The sequence below is a fragment of the Hippopotamus amphibius genome, chromosome 3, assembly GCF_030028045.1.
Source record: "Hippopotamus amphibius kiboko isolate mHipAmp2 chromosome 3, mHipAmp2.hap2, whole genome shotgun sequence".
In the NCBI taxonomy this organism is placed as follows: domain Eukaryota; kingdom Metazoa; phylum Chordata; class Mammalia; order Artiodactyla; family Hippopotamidae; genus Hippopotamus; species Hippopotamus amphibius.
Genome location: NC_080188.1, coordinates 165,106,174 through 165,127,310, shown reverse-complemented (window position 1 = coordinate 165,127,310; position 21,137 = coordinate 165,106,174). Strand labels below are relative to the sequence as shown.

Genomic DNA, 21,137 nt, shown 5'->3' with positions numbered 1-21,137 from the left:
TTCTGTAGTAGTATAGATGTAAAATGTATAATTGATTAGGCAGATATATCAACATCCCAGCAACCCCAGAGAATTCTTGTATCCTTTTTGACAATACATCTCTGATTTAATATTTCATTTTCAGAAGTCATTTTTCTGCCATAGACATGGAATGCAACAGGCACTTTGATATTTTCTGTGAAGCTGAGGTCCTATAAATCCATGGGCGTGAGGCAATCAATACAGCAGGGTCTTGAGAGGCCGGCAGGGATAAACATTCTCAGAGCCAAGTTACATTTTAGGAATGACCTGTATTCCATCAATGGCTTGAAATGTCTTTTATTCACAAGTCACTGCATAACATGAAAGAGATGTTAAATACTGTGGCATATATTGGAATAAAGAATAATAAGTAAGACATGGTCTCAACCTCAACAAACGTATACTCTGACAAATAAAAAGGGAAATTGCAACTCAAACAAAACAGGCAGCAGTCAGGACCAGGTTGGCTCCAAACCTATGTTCACTATATAAAAAGAGGCACAAGGCCCAATATAGAAACTTTGCCTGAAAATAGGTTCCTACTGAAGTTCCAGATGAGCCGATGGAAAGCCAGTAGTCAGCTAGTGGGAGCAAAGCAGCAAGGGGGCCCCACGGTAACCAGTGGAGATGCAGAAACACATTGGGATCGGATTCATTTTACTCTCAAAAGCAGTTTACCTCCCATTCCTTTTGGTTTCATTACTTTTGGTTTCTCTCCTGCAGTGATTGGGCCAGATCCCTGATGGGGGTCATCCAAAGAGGTCCTTTCCAGCCAGAGCCCAGGGAGGGAGCCTGAGGCCAGTGCCTTCGAGGCTCCAAGGGGGCCGCCGTACATGCATGGTCCCAATGCGGCCTTGGCCATGGAGCTCCGGCTGTGGCTGCCTGCACGCTGCTGCAGCAGCTGCTGCTGTTGCTACCTGTGCAGCTGAGCTGCACGGCCAAGTGCTAAGCCAAGATCACCCTCTACTGTGTGCTCTGCTTCATGGTCGCCCCTGTGGTCGTGGTCACCTGCCTGCTGTGTGACCACAGCCAGATAGTGGAGAACATGAGCATCACCAGTTGGCTCATCCAGTCCTTCAAGTACATATACTGCATTCACTTTGAGATTCAGGGCCGCCAGAAGCTGGAGGTGGACCACACCTGTGTCATCATTTCTAACCACCAAAGCATCCTAGGCATAGTGGCTCTCATGGAGGCCCTTCCCGAGTGCTGAGTGCAGATTGCCAAGCAGGAGCTGTTCTTCAGAGGGCACGTGGGCCTGATCGTGTACCTTGGGGCATCTTCATTGCCGACGTAAATAATCAGTAAACAATCTATAAGAGGAATAGAAAAGAGTTTTATTCAAGCCAAACTGAGGACTATAGCCCTGAAGACCCAGATTCAAAAAGCACTTGAATTGTGTTCTGCCTGACTACAAAATGAGGGAGGCTTATATAGGCATAACCCACAAAGTTGCATAAGTTGTTTGTCAAGAATTAGGATTAGAACTGGCAAGAAAAAAGGGTGCTTGTTAAGCAAGGATTGTTTGGGGACTGAATGGTTGCATAGTTACAAGGGGAGACCTTGAGACCATAAGGTTGCAGCTGGCAACTGCTAGCAGATGTTGTTTTGAGAATAGCTGGTGGTGTCCTTGAGTTTGATACCAGTTCAGAAAATTCAAATTCTCAGCAATGCAGGAGTGTGTCTGAAACGACATCCACAATGGCCACCTGGCTCCATTTTGGATGCTTGAACCACAGTTACTCCATTTTTATTTTTTTAAATACATTCTTTTCTTTAATGGTTAAAGCAGAGGTACAATGCATGCTTGACAGTTAATAGACAGGCTGTTCTAATTAGCATAAAGTTCAAGCCAAATCATGTATAAACCAGGATGAATTCCCTATTTCTTTTTTTTTTTTCATTTTTTGTTTGTTTTTAAGAACTTTTATTGAGATACCGTTAACAGACAATAAACAGCATATATTTAGAGTGTACAATTTGGTATCCCAATCTCCCAATTCATTCCCCCCCAACCCTCCCTGCTTTCCCCACTTGGTGTCCATGGGTTTGTTCTCTACACCTGTGTCTCTATTTCTGCCTTGCATTTCCTCTTTCATAGTTGTTAGCATTTGCCTTATGTGTGGAGGTGCTCCTATATTGCATGCCTATATATTTATAATTGTATCCATTCAGCCAGTCTGTGTCTTTTGGTAGGTGCATTTAGTCCATTTACATTCAAGGTAATTATTGATATGTATGTTCCTATTATCATTTTCTTAATTGTTTTTGTTTTTGTAGGTCCTTTTCTTCTCTTATGTTTCCTGCTTAGAGAAGTTCCTTTAGCATTTGTTGTAGGACTGGTTTGGTGGTGCTGAATTCTCTTAGCTGTTGCTTACCTGTAAAGCTTTTGATTTCTCCGTCAACTCTGAATGAGATCCTTGCTGGGTAGAGTATTCTTTGTTGTAGGTTCTTCTCTTTCATCACTTTAAATATATCATGCCACTCCCTTCTGGCTCGCAGAGTTTCTGCAGAGAAATCAGCTGTTACCCTTATGGGAGTTCCCTTGTATGTTATTTGTTGTTTTTCCCTTATTGCTTTTAATAACATTTCTCTGTCTTTAATTTTTGTCAGCTTGACTACTGTATGTCTTGGCATGTTTCTCCTTGGATTTATCCTGCCTGGGACTCTCTGCGCTTCCTGGACTTGCATAGCTATTTCCTTTCCCATGTTAGGGAAGTTTTCAACTATAATCTCTTCCAATGTTTTCTCAGGTCCTTTCTCTCTCTTGTCTCCTTCTGGGACCCCTATAATGCGAATGTTGTTGCGTTTAATATTGTCCCAGAGGTCTCTTAGGCTGTCTTCAATTCTTTTTGTTCTTTTTTCTTTATTCTTTTCCACATCAGTGATTATCACCATTCTGTCTTCCAGGTCACTTATTCGCCCTTCTGCCTCCGTTAATATGCTCTTGGTTCCTTCTAGTGTATTTTTCATTTCAGTTATTGTGTTGCATATCTCTGTTTGTTTGCTCTTTAATTCTTCTAGGTCTTTGGTAAACTTTTCGATCTTTGCATCCAGTCTTTTTTCACAGTCCTGGATCATCTTCACTATCATTATTCTGAATTCTTTTCCTGGAAGGGTGCCTATCTCCTCTTCATTTAGTTGTTTTTCTGGGGCCTTATCCTGTCCCTTCATCTGGTACAAAGTCCTCTGCTTTTTCATTTTCTCTATCTTTCTGTGGCTGTGGTTTTCAGTTCTGCAAGACGAAATACTGCTGATACTGCTTGATACTGCTGTCTGCCCTCTTGTGGAGGAAGCTATTTAGGAGCCTCCTGTGTGCTTTCTCATGAGAGGGACTCCCTATTTCTTAATATGTGAAAATTTCTTCCATCATCAACTAACAATGTACCAGGCCCGTGATGGCCCACATGGGCTTGGGCGTGGTCAGGGAGAACCTCGAAGTGTGACTCTACCCTGAGGGCACGTGTAACGACAATGTGGACCTGCTGCCTTTCAAGAAGGGAGGCTTCTATCTGCTGATCTAAATCTGGTTGCCCCTCACCTTCATGTTATACTCTGCCTTCTCCTTCTACAACCCCAAGAGGAAGCTCTTCACCTCAGAAATGGTCAAGGTGGAGGTGCTGGACTCCATCCCCACCAGCAGCCTCCCTGTGGGTGGATGTTCCCAAGTTCATGGATACCTGCTACCATGAGCTTGGAAACATCCAAGTCCCAAGGACCACCTTGAGGACCAGCTTCCATGATCCATGAGGACCACCTTCTTCCACATGTCCAAGACACCCCAGAAAAACAGGGCCACTGCAGGGCCTGGTGCCCAGCCAGCCCAGTAGCCAAGGCCTTGGCTGGGGCAGGAGCTGGGGCAGAATGGTCAGGAGGCAGGACCTGGCTAGAGAATGGACAGAGGGACCCCTGCCCTGGCTGCCAAATATTACTGCGTGTAGTCCTGCTGCTCTCCCCCTTGCATTCAGGCCCCATAAAGTGGAAGCCTTTTCCTGTCGTATGTCTCTGATCCAGGCCCCTGATGTCCCCTCAAGGGAGAGTGTTGCAGACCCTCACCAAACCCTGAAGGCAAAGCCTCGCCCACTATCGTGCCTCCAAGGTCCAGAAATAGGAGCAGGCCTGGGGCTCCAGATGGGCTGACGTGGCTGGGCTGTGCTGCAAGGCATTGGGATAAATGGCCAGAGATGGGGCCCTCTGAGGTCCTGCCTGGGCCTGTGGGGTGCAGGGTCAGGCTTTGGGGTCCCAGCCACAGCCTGCATCAATCTTTCAGGGAGAGGAGGGGCTCCGGGGGAGGGGAAGGGACAGACCCCGGTTTCATACAAGCTCTTGGAAGTGCAAAATAAATAAACAAATTTTAAAACATAAAGGTGTGGTCAGAAGCCTGCAAATCTGCTAACACAGGAAGCTTCTAACATCATTGACATCTCACCCTGTGTGTTTCTTTTTATCTGCAGAACCGCCCAAAGTCACTGTGATGCCCAAGAATCAGTCTTTTACAGGTGGATCTGAGGTCTCCATCATGTGCTCTGCAACAGGTTATCCCAAACCAAAGATCGCCTGGACCATGAATGATATGTTTATCGTGGGTTCACACAGGTACTGGGTTTGTATCATGTTCTTTGTTTTTTTTGAGTGAGAGAAGTCGGTGAAATTTCTGAACAATACTAATCTGACCAAATCCCGAAGGTTAAGGGAGGTTTGACCTACATCCACAGCTTTAGGTTTTCTCAATAGGCCAGGAAACATCAGTAAGATAATAAATGGTGAGTGTATAGAGTCTGAGGTTCTTAAGTCTTGAATTCAATAGCTGGGATTAAGTGCTTCTTAATACTTAAAGTGTGTGCAGACATTCCTTGTAATTTCTGTTCACTGTTGTGCATACTACATTGAGAGGTGTTTTATTCTGCTAGATGCTTTTAAAAGAAAATGAATCTTCTTATGCTCAGAGTACTGAACATGTGGGACATAAGCAATGAAGTTTCCAGCCGTTGGGCTTCCATGACTTTGGTTTTGGCAGGAGGAGAAGGGATTAGGTGTGAGCCAGCTTCTGTTCCTGATCTCTTCACAGACTCACTTGAGATGTGAGGCATTGCATCTCTCAGGTTTTCATTTGAGGAACCTTTTAGCTTAGAAGTTCACACAGAGCGAGATTGCCTGGGTGCAAATTCCGCTTCTTCCCTTTACTAACCCTACTTGGGGCAAGTTATATAACCTCTTTGCTCCTCTGTATAACAGAGATAATAATAGTATCTAACTCATTGGGTTGTTAAGAAGATTTAAAACATTAATAAATTAAAGCTATAGAGCAGCCCTGGCACATGGCAAATACTAGGTATGTGGGACCTATTGTTATCATTATTATAACATTTCTGCTTATAAAATGATGATGTCAATCGTTTCTGCAATCAGCACCAAAAACACAACTCTAAAATATTTGAAGATGTTTGAAAGGAAGCTGCTATAGTTCTTTGATACTATTATTAGAGTATTTTCAATTTTATTTCTTTTTGTCTGTAGGTATAGGATGACCTCAGAAGGTACCTTATTTATCAAAAATGCAGTTCCCAAAGATGCAGGGATCTATGGTTGCCTGGCAAGTAATTCAGCTGGAATGGATAAACAGACTTCTACCCTCAGATACATTGGCAAGTATAATCAGTTTAAAAGGCAGTTCAAATAGGATGAATCTCATATCAAGCAATGTAAAGGTACTTTTCTGAAAATTAATATTAGGAATAAGTTATACCCAGTTGTATAATTTATTGTTCATTTCACGTATTGATTAAAGCAAGTATTGTAACTAATTGAAGTTAAAAGTTCAAGGAGTGAATAGCTTCAGTAGTCACCAAAAATCAAGGAAGCTTTCAAATTAAGGAAGAGTTCCATATTGCCCACAGAGTTCTATCCTTCTATGATTCTTCTGTTCTTTGTAATATTTTACTTACAAGTTAATTAATTCTATATCCTTTCTAGCTTACCTCAACTGTCATTTTACATTTTCCACATATGTTCATATATATATGAATTCATAAATATTTATATATAAATATATAAACTTTATACCATTTCTGTTATAATTAAATGTTTATAATATTTCTGTCACTTATCTAGATATTATTTTTGCTTTTTGTCTTGTTTCTACCCTCCTAACTCATTTATTGAAGATATACTTCATGACAACTATTCTGTAATATTCCATAATATAGTAGAATATAATACATTCTAATATATATAATATAGTTCAATCTATTAAGAATACAATCATATATTCTAATATGTAATATAGAATAGAATATTTCTTTTAATTTGATCTTTCTTAGACAAATAACGGACAAGGGCATTATATGCTGGATGTCAGTTTGTAAATTGTGAATAATTAATGACTAGCAGTCCACCCTTTCTCTCATTTTTATCATCATTCATAATAAGGTAGTAAAACTGGTAGTGGAGAGGAAGAAAAGAGCCACAATAAAGATTGAGAATTATAGATGGTATGTATAGATGAGGGAGGTAACAAAAGTGTCAGAAATACTAAGCCTAAAAGCCTGGGAAGAAGTGGTCTCATTTACAGAAATGAGGAAGGCATGAGGTGAATACGTTTAGAAGGGAAGATGGGGTCAAATTTAGAGATGACAATTAAAAATGTTCACAGAAAACCCACATGGAGAGGGAACAGGCAGTTGGGAATGGGGGTTGAAACAGATTCTACATTGCAGAAATGAATTTTGGTTCATTTACAAAGAAACCAAAATATTCCACCCGTTTATTTAACTCATTAGTCACCCAAAGTATACAAAGTGCTGTGCTAGAGATTGTGGAGTGTAAAATAAAAAATGTATGTTTTGAGGTCCTTACTTTTCAAGAGTGTGAATAATGGGAGTGGATATACATAAAGAAATATAATAAGACAGACAAATAAGTACTAAAGTGGAAGGTTGGTGGAGGAGAAGATTAATTGTGACTGGGGAATTTGCAAACATTTCTCAAAGGAGACAGGATTTAAGCTCAGTCTGGAAGAATGAGTGGGATTTGAAGCGTTGTGGCAAAGGGCATTTCAGGCAGAGGAAAGAGCTTTAGCAAAAGCAGAAAGATGGGAGAGAATAGAGCGTGTTTTGGACTAACAGTGTAGCTCCATACCTTGTGGTAAGTAAGGAAGCGTAATGAGGAGTGAAATTCAAAAGAAAGCCATGCACCAGTTTATGATTTTCGAAAGCCAAACTAGGGAATTATGAAATGCGATCACCTGAGTTTTCTAGCCAAGGAGTAACGTGATCTTTGAGAAGTTAACTCTTGGCTTTGTTTAAAACTACCTCAGTTGAAGGTAGAAAGTCCTAAAATGTTCAGTTAATAAAAAAATGTGTGCATGAACTAAAGCATTAGGCAAAAGCGTGAATCAAACAGAGCTAAGGAAAGAAACTGAGAGTATGTCTATATTTAACATCAGAGGGAAAAATAGAGTCAAAAGTGGGAGACTCTACTTTTTATAGATGCAAATCTTAACCTTAGACTACAACTATCTCTCTGTAAAGACATGAATATCCTTAAAGTCATATAGAAAGTGTGCACATCAATTAATCAAATGTTTTTTTAATAAAAAAATCTTTAAACCTTTCAATAAAAAATACCTTTCAATTAATTTTCTAAATTTTTGGACTCTGTTTTATCAGAATTATTTTTGCCTAATATTCTTTTGGCCTTAATAGATGATCTTTTCATCACACACATCTGTGTGCATATACATTATAAGAGTTTATGGCTGTTCATAAAAACTGAGATAGCCACAAGCACATAAATAATGATAGTTGTGTTTAATTGGTTCATGTAGGAAACACAAACAAGGTGCACGTGGCATTCTGCCAGATGTTAACTATTTGCTTGTTTGTTGTTTTCAGAAGCCCCGAAGTTGATTGTAGTTCAAAGTGAGCTCTTGGTTGCCCTTGGGGATACAACAGTGATGGAATGTAAAACCTCTGGTGTTCCTCCACCTCAGGTTAAATGGTTCAAAGGTACATTTTTTAAATATATTCACGTCTGGTTCACTTAGTATTGTTTTCTCTTTTAGATAAAAATGATTTGTTAAAATTTTGTTTTGGTGTGTGACTTAGCAGCCCCATAAAATGTGTTTATGGTCTCACTAGAGAGGATAGTTCAAAACTCTGCACTCTGAATTTCAGCATTTGACATCTGGTGTGGATTACAGGACCGTGAAAATCAAAGCAGGAAAACTTCGCCTTTGCTAATCCAGCTGAATGTTCTCTTTGTTAGTTTAGGATTGTTTCCTGTAGAAAATTGTCCAAGAATACTCAGTTAATGTTTAAAATAACTTCACTGATTTCAGTTCACTTTGCTTAGGCTCTCCCAATTAGGAAGTTTTCTAGGTTCCCCAGGACAATTTTGTAAAGGGCTTAAAAAAAGACACACGTTGAAGCTTACAACTGAACGACATTTGTTCTTAAGAGACAAGTGTATTTTGTGGTCAGCTTCATCATGCATGGTAGATGTTTATATAAAGTATAGAAATTATCTATTATCTCTATTTGTGACCTAAAGATTCTACCTTTGTGATTTTTGTAATTATATAACAATAATGTGCTGCTTGTCCTTGGTGAGAATGTGCTTGGATCCTGGTCCAGGCTCAGATGCTGACAGTAGATATTTGTGTAAAATGTTCTGCTTCTGTTTCTCTCAGTTTTTCCAATCTATGAGAAAGAAAAATCCCCACAAACACCCTAAGAGGGAGGTTGCTAGGATTATTGAGATGCTGTTTGCAAAATACTCTTTAATCTTCAGATGAAAAATGCTAAATAGTACAAAGCACTATTGTTATGATTCTGTTTGTTAAATCACAGACATTCCCATAGCAACGGGTTGATGTCATAATCACAAAATTGTGAATTCACCTCGGGTTCAAACTCTTGGGGAACATGAGGTGAAAAGGAAAGGCTCTATGTAGAAAACAAATACTTTTCAATAATACAAATCAAAAACAGGGAGGGAAACTAGGAGATAATGTCATTATCATAGTTTTCCACGTTAAATGATTTTTAGTCGTCATGTTTTCTCTGATAAGAAAGCATTTCTGGACTTGCTTCTTAATGAGATTTCAGTTGTATTTCAGTCAACAAAAACCAACTTTCCTTATTTGAAATACTTAAGTCTTTAACTTGCAAATGAAATTGATAACAATTTCAAACTCACATCCTAATTAAATCCATAAAAAAGTGTTAAAGAGGCAATATTTCTTTCTTTAAATGTCAAGCAATAAATTGTGTTAAAAATAAAAATTTTTTAAAGTAATGGAATGTGCTCCCACAAATGCCTTGGGAGCTAAATGAGGAGTTAGGGAGCCATGTAGCCACATAGAAGATTCTAAAATTGACTACCTAGTAGTTTCTTTTCTCAACCAGACACATTGGAGTTCAGTGGGCCTTGTAAGTCACACCCCATGTCACTGTACGAGTTATGTACCAACAGAGCTAGCACATGGGCATTAAACATGGACAGACCATATTGGAGGACCTGCTTCAATCATATGTTCATGAACCATATGCAGCGCTGCCCTGAATCCCAGGATCTCCTGCTCTCCCAGGCACAGGCAGACGATTTATTCCTTAAGCAGAGTCTGGATCATAAAGAGAAAAGCCAGGGGATAAACTCTTCTACATGCAAACTGGCTCCAAAAAGAAAGGGGGAGGAGGCAGCTGAACCTTCCTTTTCCACCCCTGCTGGGGATGAGACACCAGCAAGGTTAGGAAAATCCTACCTTATGGAAACCACAGAGGGAAGGAATAGTTCTTTCCCTAACCATAAGAACAACTTTTTCTTTATAGCTTTTTTTTTTTTTCAGGCAGTTCTGATTGAATAAAGTAGGTGATTATTTGTTTATTTTTAAAATTATGGTAAGAACACATGAGCTCTACCCTCTTAACAATTTTTTAAGCATACAGTACAGTATTGTTAACTCTAGGCACTGTTGTCAAGTAGATCTCTAGAAATTACCCATTTTGTACGATTGAAACTTTATGCCTGTTGAATAGCAACTCTCCGTTTCTCCTGCCCTGCAGCCCTTGGCAACAACCATTCATTAATAAGTTGTATTTCATTCAGACTGTTCAAGAAAAGAAATTTTGTATATACAAATGCCCACCAAAATTTTAGAGTTTAGAAATGAGTAACATAAAGTGGGTTCAGAGAAGAATCAGGGACACTATTAAAATGTTGTATAAAGAACATTTCTGGTAAAATAGTAAAGAAATTGTATTATGTATTTCTTTGGATTTGTTGTTGTTAAAGTGTAGTCGGGAATCCCTGGAGGCTCCCCACAATTCTTTTTAGGGACTCCATGAGATCAAAATTATTTTCCTAATGATACCAAGATGTTATTTGGCTTTTTCACACTCATTGTCTCATGTATGTATTGTGAAGTTTTGGGGACTACAATAGAGTGAATGAAGAAACAAAAATGAACACTCTGCTGTCTTCTATTAAGCTGGACATTCTAGAGAGTTGCAAAAACGTGAAATAATGCCACTTTTCTGACTAAATTTCTCTTGTGTGGGGAAATTTTTTTTATAAAATATATTTATGTTAAAATGTCATGAGGTATTAGAAAATACATACACACGTTTTAACATTTTTCAGTTTCCTTTCTGAAATGCTAAGTACAAAAAATTAAATCCACATAAACAAAAACCCATGAAAGTCCCCAATAATTTTTAAGAGTGTAAAAGGGTCTTGAGACAAACATTTATGAGAACCACTAAAGAACCTTCAGCAATTTCAAGGGTCTTATGTCATGGATAATGATCTCTCTGTTAGTCTTTACATCCACAGGGGCCAGAATTGAATTTAAACGAAAGCAGAAAGAATCCTCCTTAATGGTAATGATTGTTAAATCCTAGAATAGATTGTCAGCAAAGTTCATATATTTTATTATGTATGGAAACAGTCTTCTAATCTTATCTAATATTAAAGCTAAATACTCCCTCAGTCATTTTCATCTCAAAGTTCTGTATTTCTTTATGACGTCTCAATAATTTGATTACTGATTGTTCAGTAGAAATCAAAAGATTATCAAAGCATGATCAAGATGCAAACTTGATATAACCAGTGTTTTCCAATTTATATTTTGTTTCATTACTGCTATTCTTTAAACACTTTTATTTAAAAAAAAAAGCTACTGGCAAAAAAGGTCTTTTTTTCATCTTGTTATGTCCTCTGACATATACAGAAGAAATAAGGGAGAAGCAAAATCCAAAAATCTAAATGCATTTTAGTCCAAACATTTTAATGCTTGATGAACAGCTTGGTAACATTGCAACCTCCCCTAGTGGGAGGAAAGTTTATGTCAACATCATCTGCTTTTACTTATGAAAATTTCCCAGAGGCACACAGACAAGGCTTTAGTTGCTTCTCTCATTCTCGCGTGGTATGCAGTAGCAAGCTTAAAAGGATGATTGGGGTTTTAAATGTTGGAATGCTGAAAAATACTTTACTTTTGGCACTAACAGTTGCTAATGTAATTTTTTTTGTTGTTTTTAAATTTATGGCTCCTTTGACCTCTTCTCCTCCCCAAATTATAAAAACAAAATGAGAATTGTTTGTTGCCCTGAGTCTGCTGATTGATGCTTTATGTAGTGTCCTAGTGAATTACTAGCTCTGGGGTTTTAGCCTGTCAAAAGCTAAGGCAGTTAATTCTACAGGCCTCAGTTTCAGGGCACATGGCTAAGCTAGTATATAGCATTTTGGAGAGTGCCTCTTCAGACTTGACATCTGGGCATGCTGTAAAACCCTAAGAGCAATGGCCCTTAAACCTCCTGGAATTTTTTAGGATCCCCAAAAAGAGTTTGACATCACCCTTTACAAAAACAAACAAAAAATATGTGGACACTAAGCTGCCACTTAGACATCAGTACTAAGTATTTTTTATGATATTCGTCATCCTGGTTAATTTCATTCTTAGTTGAAGAGAAATCCTGGAGGAGGGCATTGTCTGCCTTCAAATAGAAATGGTTCTCAGGGGACCTGAGGTGCTACAGGGACAGGTAACTCAGACATAACTCAGCTTTCTTGGGTCATTCTACCCTCATGCCGAGGTCAAGCTCAATATCTGGTTCCATCCTCCACTCATTTATCCCCTGTCTGCTTCTTCCAAAAACCCTCTGACTCCAACTTAAAGAACTCTGATGCCTAATACAGATTTAGTAGAGGTATCCTGGGAGATTTATATAACAACACTCCTCTCTGGCCATTGTCAAGAGTTCCTCATCCATTCTTTGTCTTCTCTCAACAAGCTCTTCCCTCCCCTAGCCAGCTGTGGTCCCTACTTCGCCAGCCATCCTTAGAATCCTCTCAGGCAGCTTATGCCTCTCACAAGACAAAAATCTGACTGAGAACATTCAGCAAACCAGAAACCTGGTCATTAGCCAAACTAAAAACACCCATCGTCTCCAACGCATTTCCTGGGTAATTGAAATTCATCCTGCCACAAAGATGGTAGAAACCGCATTTCACCCTTCATCTTCCCGTTCCCTTCTTACCTAACACAGCCATGGTGACAGCTGTGGCTCTTTCCTAGTCCCCCAACATAGCTTCAAAGAGTTTGTTCTCATTTAGTTACCTATACAGTAGGAAACATTTGTACATAATTCATTTAGGACCTGATTTTTGACTATAGGTTCGCCTGTGGAATTATACAGACTAATAAATCAGCTCATTACCAATAAACACTTCATTCTTTCATCGCATAAACATTGTGTCTGCATTGTGCCAGACACTTGTATTAAAAAAGTGTATAATCAGTTTTTTTCAGAAATTTTGCAATCAAATCGATAGCAAACTACGTAAACACTTGTGTTTAACTTTCTCCCCTTTGTTTTGATTTAGGGGATCTTGAGCTGAGGCCCTCAACATTTCTCATTATTGACCCCCTCTTGGGAGTTTTAAATATTCAGGAAACTCAAGATCTGGATGCTGGTGATTATACATGTGTTGCTATCAATGATGCTGGAAGAGCAACTGGCAAGATCACTCTGGATGTTGGCTGTAAGCATCCTGGCTCTGATAGACAAGTTGGTTTTGAAATTGACCTGGTATTTTTCATGCTAATAATCTTGAAACTGTTGGGGAAATATTTGTCAGAATGGCAAAATTAGAGTTAGCATTTCAGGTTATTAATATGACATAGTTAGCATTTACCAAATTTTTCCTATTTACCATGCACTGTGCTAAGAACTTGTACATACATTATATCATTAAGCCCTCATAATAATCTTAAGAGGAAGATCCTGTAATTTTCTCCATCATATAGGTAAGGAAATGGAAGTTTAAAAAGGTAAGCAACTTGACCAGAGTCAAGAGCTATGGAGGGACAGAGCCTGGGTATTTGAACCCAGGTTGTTTGATCTCAGAGACTGTAGGCTTCAATGGTCTATCATCTGTTGCCAAATATTTTCCTATCAGGAGTCATCCATTCAGACACCAAATTCCTAAGTATTAGCATCTGGAGGCCAAAAATTAGACTTTGGCCCTAGACCATAATTTGAAGATGCTGATGACAGAAAAGGCAGCAGGTTGTGCTCTTACTTTTTTTTTTTCTAATTCACTAGCAGTGACTCTTCTGTGTATAAAATAAAGTACAAACTACAAATACAAGTCAATCACAACATGAATGATACAGCATGTGCACGACAACTTTAGTCAGATTACTCAAGAAGTTTGGTCCTCCCTCTTTTTTCATCTCTCCAGCTCATGTTTCTTGAAAAATTAAATTACAATTTAATGTGTGGTAACACATGAAATAAAACAGAGCTTGTTTCATAGGAAAAGAACCCGGCAGCTTAATTTTATCAGATAAGTCAAATGTTTGCATCACTTAAATTTATAAAATATGACATTTCATTAAGTTGTATTTTCATTTATGCATAATTTTCGTGCCAAAGCGTTTTTTTTTTCCTTTCTTTTTTTAACAGAAGTTAAGAACTATAAAGGAAGTGCATTTTTTATTTAGGATATAGTAACACAAAACATTTTAGTTCTACTATCTTAGCTCTCTAAATGAAAATCATGACCCTCTAAGCTGAGTACTTTGTTTCACATAAACTAAATTTTTTTCCTCTTGGGATCTTTTATGATCTCCATGCCCCTGGGCTGTCTGGTGAACACTCTACATTCTTGGTGATTATGCCCTTGGGGTAGAATCAACAAAGCTGAAAATGGCCACAAAGGCCACTGTAGAATCTGCGCAGCAAGATGTGTTTGAACCATGACTAAACCCTGTGGTTACTAAGAGAAGTGCCTTGGAAATAAGATTGGAATCTCTGGGTGGAGGGTCTCTGAATCTACCAGCAGAGTATAAAACACAAGAAATGTTTTTAGAAATATAAGTTTAAGGCCTAAATGAAGAGGGTGATTAGATACAGAATTCTTGTTTTCAAGAAACATACAATGTACAAAGTTTCATCTCTCAACATTTTCTAGTTTTGCTTCTCTCTCTTTCCTGCATAGGTATTTTCTCTTTATCCAGTGTTCTTGTAGAGTTGTCTAGCTCTAGAAGGAAGAGAGAAATGGCCCAGTGAAAGGCGAATGACACTCTTACCTCCTCCAACGATTTGTAGAAAATCTAAAAATCTTACATTTCTTTGCTTGCTTACTTTATTCTTGATAATATTTTTAGCTTCTGGACTTTCCAGGTTCTCTCCTCTGTTCGTGAAAAACCATATACAGGTTAGAGCTGTTGTGCTGGGGTGACTTGGAGTAGATTAGGAAACATTCTAACAAAAGTTTTATATTTATCCCTTATTCCTTGAACTAGATTTTGTTTTAGCTTACTCATATTCAAGATCTTCACTCTCAGTGACCCTTTCTAAAACAATGGCTTCCTTAACTTTTATTCCAGTAATTGTCCTGTTGGAACTACTTACATAAACTCAATTGTTTGCTTACTGTAACCTTGATCATTGTTAACCGTTGCCAAATAACTTAATATTAACATCAGTGTCATTCATGTTTCTGCTATGCCCTGTTTCCTTATCCACCATTAGAATTCTTATCATTGTGGCTTACAACTTTTGATTAGACCTCTTCTGTCCGCATGAAACTCTTGTTACATATCCTAGCAGATAGACAATGTAACTGCCAAGCATTGTGCAAATCACAGTTGCAGTGATAGTTGTAATTTATTGCTATTAGGTTTAAAAGCAAACAAACAAAAAAATAAGTGTTCCCCAGAGTTTATGTAGTGATTAAGAGAATGAGCTCTAGGAAGGGACTGGGTTTTTTGCCTGACTTTTCATAGTACCGGATAGGTTGGTTGTAAAGATGAAATGAGGTATTATCACCCATGTGCCTTCAGCATGTCAGCGGTTACTGCTTTTCCTCCTAAGCTCATTAATGGGACATGTATCAAATAGTTGAATATTAACTTTACAAACTGAATGGTCATTTTGATTCTTTGAGTCTTGAAAGATCATATAGAAATGTGTATATAATAATGGTATAGCATTTAAGATTAAGCATTGTGCTTTTAATATGATAGTCACTGTTTCAACTTTTTAAAAAAAAATAGCTTGAGATAATTTAAGTACTACTATTAGTAGTGCATAAAATTATTCATTTGAGTTCCAAGACTATTGGGCATAAATTTAAGTAGATTATGACTTAAGAAGAAAAACTTGCTTTTATCCATATCATGTAACTAGTTGGATTTTCAGATTGTTTTTGTGGGCCTTCATATAAACAGTACTGGATCAAAAAATAATTATAAAAAGACTGTTTAATGTTATTCTTGAGTTCTAGCTTCTTGTAGTGAGTCTCCTTTTTCCTATTTCTCATTATCATGGCTTTAAGTGATGGACATTTCAGGTCAATGTTCAGGGAACGTTACCAACGCTTTTCATCCTTTTCTAAAAGGGTGTTATTTGGAAGAGAAGATGGGCTACATCAAACAAAAAGTTGGCCTGGCAGTGACTTTTTGCAGCATTCCACACCACAGAGGGTGATGTTTTAGACTTAGACTGTGGTTTCATGTTTTGTGGTTTGGTAGAACCAAAACAGTGTGTTCAGCCATTTTAAGAAAGAAAATCTCAGTTTGACTAACGTAATGCAAGAGTTGCCACAGTGGGGTTAGATTTAATTAACACTAAAGGAGCTAGGATAATTTTATAGGTTAGGTTTTAGAGCAAGATGGTCAATCTGTTTGTAACTTTCATATTTTCAAAATAATGTGTGCACTCAACCATATGCACCCATAAGCAACAACAAAGCTGTACCACGCATTAACCCTGTGTGGTCCTCAAGGTGCTTGCACCCAAATATTTAGGGGATCACAGAGGATCCAGCATAAAATATCCAACAGATTATAAACAGAAGCCAAAATTGAAACTAACATTAGATACATTAAACACCAGAACTATGATTTAATAAATTAACTATACAGTGTTTGTGATCATTGATAGTTAATATTTGGGTGATTACTACATGCTAAATGATTAATAATGATTCTCTCCTTTAACACGAGATAGGATATGTTATCCCGCTTTTGTTCATGGGGAAATTTAGACTGGAGGAAGTAAAATAATTTTCCAAGTTTATAGACTAAGAAATAGTGGAGCTGCTCTTTGAAACCACCTAGTGGGCTGTAACTTCCCTAAGCTACTTCTCTAAGCAGCTCCTCTGTACAAGTTCCATATTTTGTACTATAATCACTTCTGTTTCCTTTCCCACTGGTGGTGGTAATCTGTTTACCATCCACCCAATGTAATTCACTTGGAGTCCGAATTGGCCACACTCAGGAGTAGGAAGTACTTTTAAGGTTTCCTGGCTTGAAGTAGGAGCTGCTTCATTTTGAGGTTTGCCTGTCATCAATGCTGTCCTGGCTGCTTACCTAGTGCCTGGTATTCTCATTTGCCTTGTTTTCTGGTACCAGTATGTTTATTCCCTGACCTCATGCATGTCTCGTGCCTGACACTGCTCCCAAAGCTTCTTCACCACAGGTGACTTCTCTCATCTTAATTGAGTTTTATAGGCACAACTTGAGCTTCACATATCCTTTTTAAATCTAGTTTGTTCTTGGCTTTCTTACATCTGAAAATTTTCATTTGTCTCTGTTTTCACTGGTGGCTGTGTTCTATTATGTCACTAAGCTTGGTTTCCTCCCAAATACTTGATCAATCCCAGGCTTCTGCATATCTTTTTGCTCTTCTGGAATTTATTTTTTGTCCCATCTCCATATTCACCTGTTCACACTCTGAGCCTTACATATTCTGAGACTTTTATACTGTTCATTTTTCAGACAAGCAACTGGCTCTAGAGTAAGTGACTAGTGTCATTCCAGAGAAAAGTAACTAGACCTTACAAATGTAGGATAAGCACACACTGAGCTGCTTTCTAAACTATTTTTTAAGTACGTTTATTGTACCTATTTTGTATTAAATTCCCATACAGACGTAAGAGAAATCTAAACACAGATACACAACTTGTAAAAAACATATTGCTCAATTGTAGTATTTAACTTAATTTTATTTTACGTAGTTTCAAAACTCAAGCAATGGGGCTTCTGAAATTGCCATGTTGCTTCAAAAATGCAAGTTCAAATGTACTGTATCAGTGTTGTTATCGTCACATGCACTTAATGTACACACACGTGCACGTTATTGTTGAAGTGTTTTAATATTGATTCAGTCATTCACAAATATCCAGCAGCCACGTATAAAACACAAAGTACCATGTTTGCTGCTATAAAAGATAAAAATATGGTTGCAAATATAAATTCTCTGGGGAAAGTCAAACATATAGTCTAGTAAGACGCTTAATTTTGCTATTGCCATGAGAATGGTGTAGAGTGAGTTCTTTGAAAGTTCAGAGAGGGAAGAAATCATGTCCATTTAGAGTGGTAAGAGATGGCATTGAGGACTTTTGAACTGCATTCAAGAGTTGTCAGTATTTCAGTAGCCAGAGATCAACAGCAGACATCACATTTGAAAGGGGTAGTGGTGACACAGGTGCTCATTTCGGAAAGGTCAGCCCTTGTCTAGAGAAGAGTAAGTTCTGATTGTCCAGAAAAATATAGAGAAATCATGGAAAATGTGGCTGCAAAGTTAAAGAAGATCATTTAGCCCAGGCTAATAAAGCACTAATGCTACTTGGGAGACAGCTGTACATCTAAGTCCCAGAATTCCCGTTGAGAAGGAGAGAAGTAATCTCCAAACCCATTTTTACTAGCCTGATAGCCAGCTTGAATGTGGGCAGTTATAAGAACCCATGGAAAAGGGGAGGCTGATAAAATGATAAACAAGTGTGACTTTGGAGTCGGATTGACCTGGTTTTCAATCTGAGTTCCACTGTTCAACTCCATGTGACACTTAGCAAATTAACTATCTCTGTCTCAGTTTCTATAAAATTGGGATAATGACAGTACCTACCACATAAGGATATTGTGGAGATCAAATGGGATAATTAATGAAGAGGACTTAGTCTCTGGCCCTATAAGTGATAGTTGTTATAATTCCTAACCAATGTTAAATCTTGACATTATCAAGGAGCCCTTCCTAGGGTCCTTCCCTTTGGAACCCTATATGAGCAGGATTCATCCCTTACCTCTAAGAGTATCTTATATATTTCTCTTTGCATGATGCTTCAAACATTACTCATAAGTTCTGTGGGACATACTGAGAGCCTCATCTATTTGGGCTTTCTGACAGCATCCTCCCTGTATTACATTCCTGTGTTTTCCAAGGTATGCCTGTTATATCTAATTTTTCCTCCTGGCTTCTGTGGTTACCTAAATTGTATAGATAATTTTAGACTTCTTATTATAATTTTATAATTCTTAATCATTTCTTAACTCTAAGATTAAGCACTCCCTATTCTCCATTTATTAAATGTTATTCTGATACTTTTTTTTGAATTATTGATTCTCAAGCTTCAATTTCTTTAACTCAAAAATACCAAAAAAAGTGAAAGATATTAAGAAGCAAGAATGTGATATACATCAAGAATGTAATGTAAGCTTGTTTTGATCTATTGAAGAATGAACTCTGATACAAATTAGTTTATTTAAAAATTCAGCCGAAAGAAGTTTTGGAAAGTGTCAAAAATATGTCATTACAAAGCAGACTTATTTATAAGAGAATTTAAACTTTTGAGGAATATGATGTAAACTAAAATTGAAAACAGATTCCAAAAATGAAAGTCTCTTTAGTTAAGGAAATCTTGATTTAAATTCCTACTCTTTCCATATTATCACTTTAAGGAAATAATTGAACTTCTTTGTGTGTCCATTTATTTAAAAAAATCTATTTCAGGTGCAGACAGGAATACTTAAAGCATATATTTATAATATTATGTGAACCATGATTTGATTCAATCTGTTGATAGTTTAATAATTTATTTATATTTAATGCGCCTGTGTACTATATCAATGAGCGTTTTCTTCATTTTAAATATCTTCCAGCACCTCCAGTTTTTATACAAGAACCTGCTGATGTGTCTATGGAAATTGGCTCAAATGTGACATTACCTTGCTACGTCCAGGGTTATCCAGAACCAAAGGTTAAATGGAGAAGATTAGACAACATGCCCATCTTCTCAAGACCTTTTTCAGTGAGTTCCATCAACCAACTAAGAACAGGAGCTCTCTTGATTTCAAGTAGGTTAAAGGAAATATTTTATACAAATATGTACATATAAATTATACATTTTTTATACATAGGTGTTGCTATGTTTAAAGTAGTGAATTAATCTTGCCACCACATTTTGTGTTTGTTGAATTTCATTTTAATATAATACTGAACTCATATCTGGGAATTGTCATAAATGAATAACATTTTATTCAATTTTATATTGTTACTATATCATAAAGAGTTATGAAGCAATATGACTTCTTCATATCTCACTGTTTCTTATTGCAAATAGAGTTGCCTGAGCCTGTAGGTGGATAAGTAATTGCATTTTATTGACTCTGGTACCAACTATTGTATAGAAAGGTAAAATATTACTAGTGGTTAATTAATGTTAGTTATTTTTGGCTAAGAATACATAACCACATGCATAGGGACCCTATATGCTATCAGAATTTTTTGATTAAAAGCTACATCTATCTGGAGCAAAACATTTTTTAAAAAGTCAAATATTCCATCATCCCAAACTTCTACCTATGAGCTATTAAGCATTCAGATATTTGTAAACAGTTAGTGCTTTTTCAAATATGAAGAATATTTGGATAGTGGCACAAGAGGAGTAAAACATTTAGATGATTAATTGACGTTTTTTATAAAATTGTATTCTTAGGATATTTTGTAGAAAGACTCCAACAAGTGATTTCCATGTTTATTAACAATATTAAATGTACATTAGCCACTTAAATTTTCAATACAAATTAAACTGTCTAGTTACAAGTGCTTAAGCTCTTTGCTGGGCTCTGTGGTGAAGAAAGAAGTCAACTATGGGGTTCCTCACTCAGGCATTTTATAATCTGAGTGGGTGGTCACAAAAGTACCTACCAGAATTACTCATTAGATTCGGTCAGGTTGTGCAGGACCTGAAACGTGCAGGTGAAGGAATGTAGTTGGTGAGATAGCAAATAGACCCCCAAGCTTCATAGGCAGGAAAAGGCATGTGAAAGTACTGTTTCAGAACAGCTCCTCTGCAGGATCCAAGGGGACAGGAGCGGGAGGGAAGAATGGGGAGGCTCACATAGGTGTGGTGGTGGTGATGAGAAACCACCCGAGGGGAAACAAATGGGACCTGAAAGCAAATCAGCAGAAATGAAACAAAAATAAGAGCACAGGAGGGCAGTGTATTCACTGTTGGGTGCCCAGTTGTTCAAATTAAATTATCTAAAAGGAAACTAGTGATGAGAAACTTAATTCTCACTTGTATTTTGTATTTCTACACAAATGAGCCAGAGTTGATAATATGAGACGTATCTTGGTTAGAAACAATGTATAACCTGTTAACTGGGTGATTTGCTGAACTTTCCTTGGCAAATGAATGTTTGCTAATTTTGAGAGTGGACACTGTCTGTGTTTACCAGATGCAGTTCTGCAGTTATATGCATGCGGTTAACAGAGTAGAAACTTGGTCACTGCTCTTTATTTGAGATAGTATAGAACTATTCA

At 37.5% G+C, this 21,137-nt stretch overlaps 1 protein-coding gene across 1 annotated transcript in view; it reads left to right on the top strand.

Moving 5' to 3' along the window:
• HMCN1 (hemicentin 1) overlaps positions 1-21,137 on the top strand; it is a 460,484-nt gene that overhangs the window by 205,057 nt on the left and 234,290 nt on the right. The window contains exons 12-16 of the mRNA XM_057725744.1: positions 4,476-4,617; positions 5,539-5,666; positions 7,914-8,027; positions 12,907-13,065; positions 19,472-19,666. Coding sequence (XP_057581727.1) covers positions 4,476-4,617; positions 5,539-5,666; positions 7,914-8,027; positions 12,907-13,065; positions 19,472-19,666 — 738 coding nt within the window. The remainder of the gene's footprint in view (positions 1-4,475; positions 4,618-5,538; positions 5,667-7,913; positions 8,028-12,906; positions 13,066-19,471; positions 19,667-21,137) is intronic.